The sequence below is a fragment of the Frankliniella occidentalis genome, unplaced genomic scaffold (assembly GCF_000697945.3).
Source record: "Frankliniella occidentalis isolate FOCC.00 unplaced genomic scaffold, Focc_3.1 Scaffold360, whole genome shotgun sequence".
Taxonomy (NCBI): Eukaryota; Metazoa; Arthropoda; class Insecta; order Thysanoptera; family Thripidae; genus Frankliniella; species Frankliniella occidentalis.
The window spans coordinates 136,524-137,014 of NW_026267483.1; the positions used below are offsets into that span (position 1 = coordinate 136,524).

Sequence of the window (491 nt, forward strand, 5' to 3'; positions counted from 1 at the left end):
TGCGTCAAGAAAACGACGCGCTCGTTAGAACACTAATATTTTGGCAGGGTGGTCTTCTTTTAGTGCATTTTCCAATGAAAAACATTGCCGAAAAATCACCCCCCAACCTCACCCCCTCTTCTGAGTTCGTTGTTTCAAAATAGATTGATGTCTGCAGCAATCTGGAAATGACCTAACACGAGCCAACGTGGACGAGCTAAGGGACCGCGTAGACGCGTGTACGAAGGGCGTCCCCGGTCAGTCACCTATCGGCTCATTCGACACAACCGGTGTTGACGACTGTATCGGCGACGCCATCACATTTGTACGCAGGCGACGCAACGCTGACCCCAGCAAGGTCATCACGTCGCTGCCTGAATGCTTCCAATCCGTGGGAGTGAAGGAGTCTGACATCCAGCCTGTCACGCAATGTCTGCAGACCAACATTCCGCTGCCCTGGACATACATTGTAAGTCCATTTTATCCCGAAAAACGAGATGATAGACAGCGTT

General features: G+C 50.9%; 1 protein-coding gene across 1 annotated transcript in view; it reads left to right on the forward strand.

Annotated features, from left to right (window-relative positions):
• LOC113214488 (uncharacterized) overlaps positions 1-491 on the forward strand; it is a 4,800-nt gene that overhangs the window by 2,111 nt on the left and 2,198 nt on the right. The window contains exon 3 of the mRNA XM_026433854.2: positions 158-448. Coding sequence (XP_026289639.1) covers positions 158-448 — 291 coding nt within the window. The remainder of the gene's footprint in view (positions 1-157; positions 449-491) is intronic.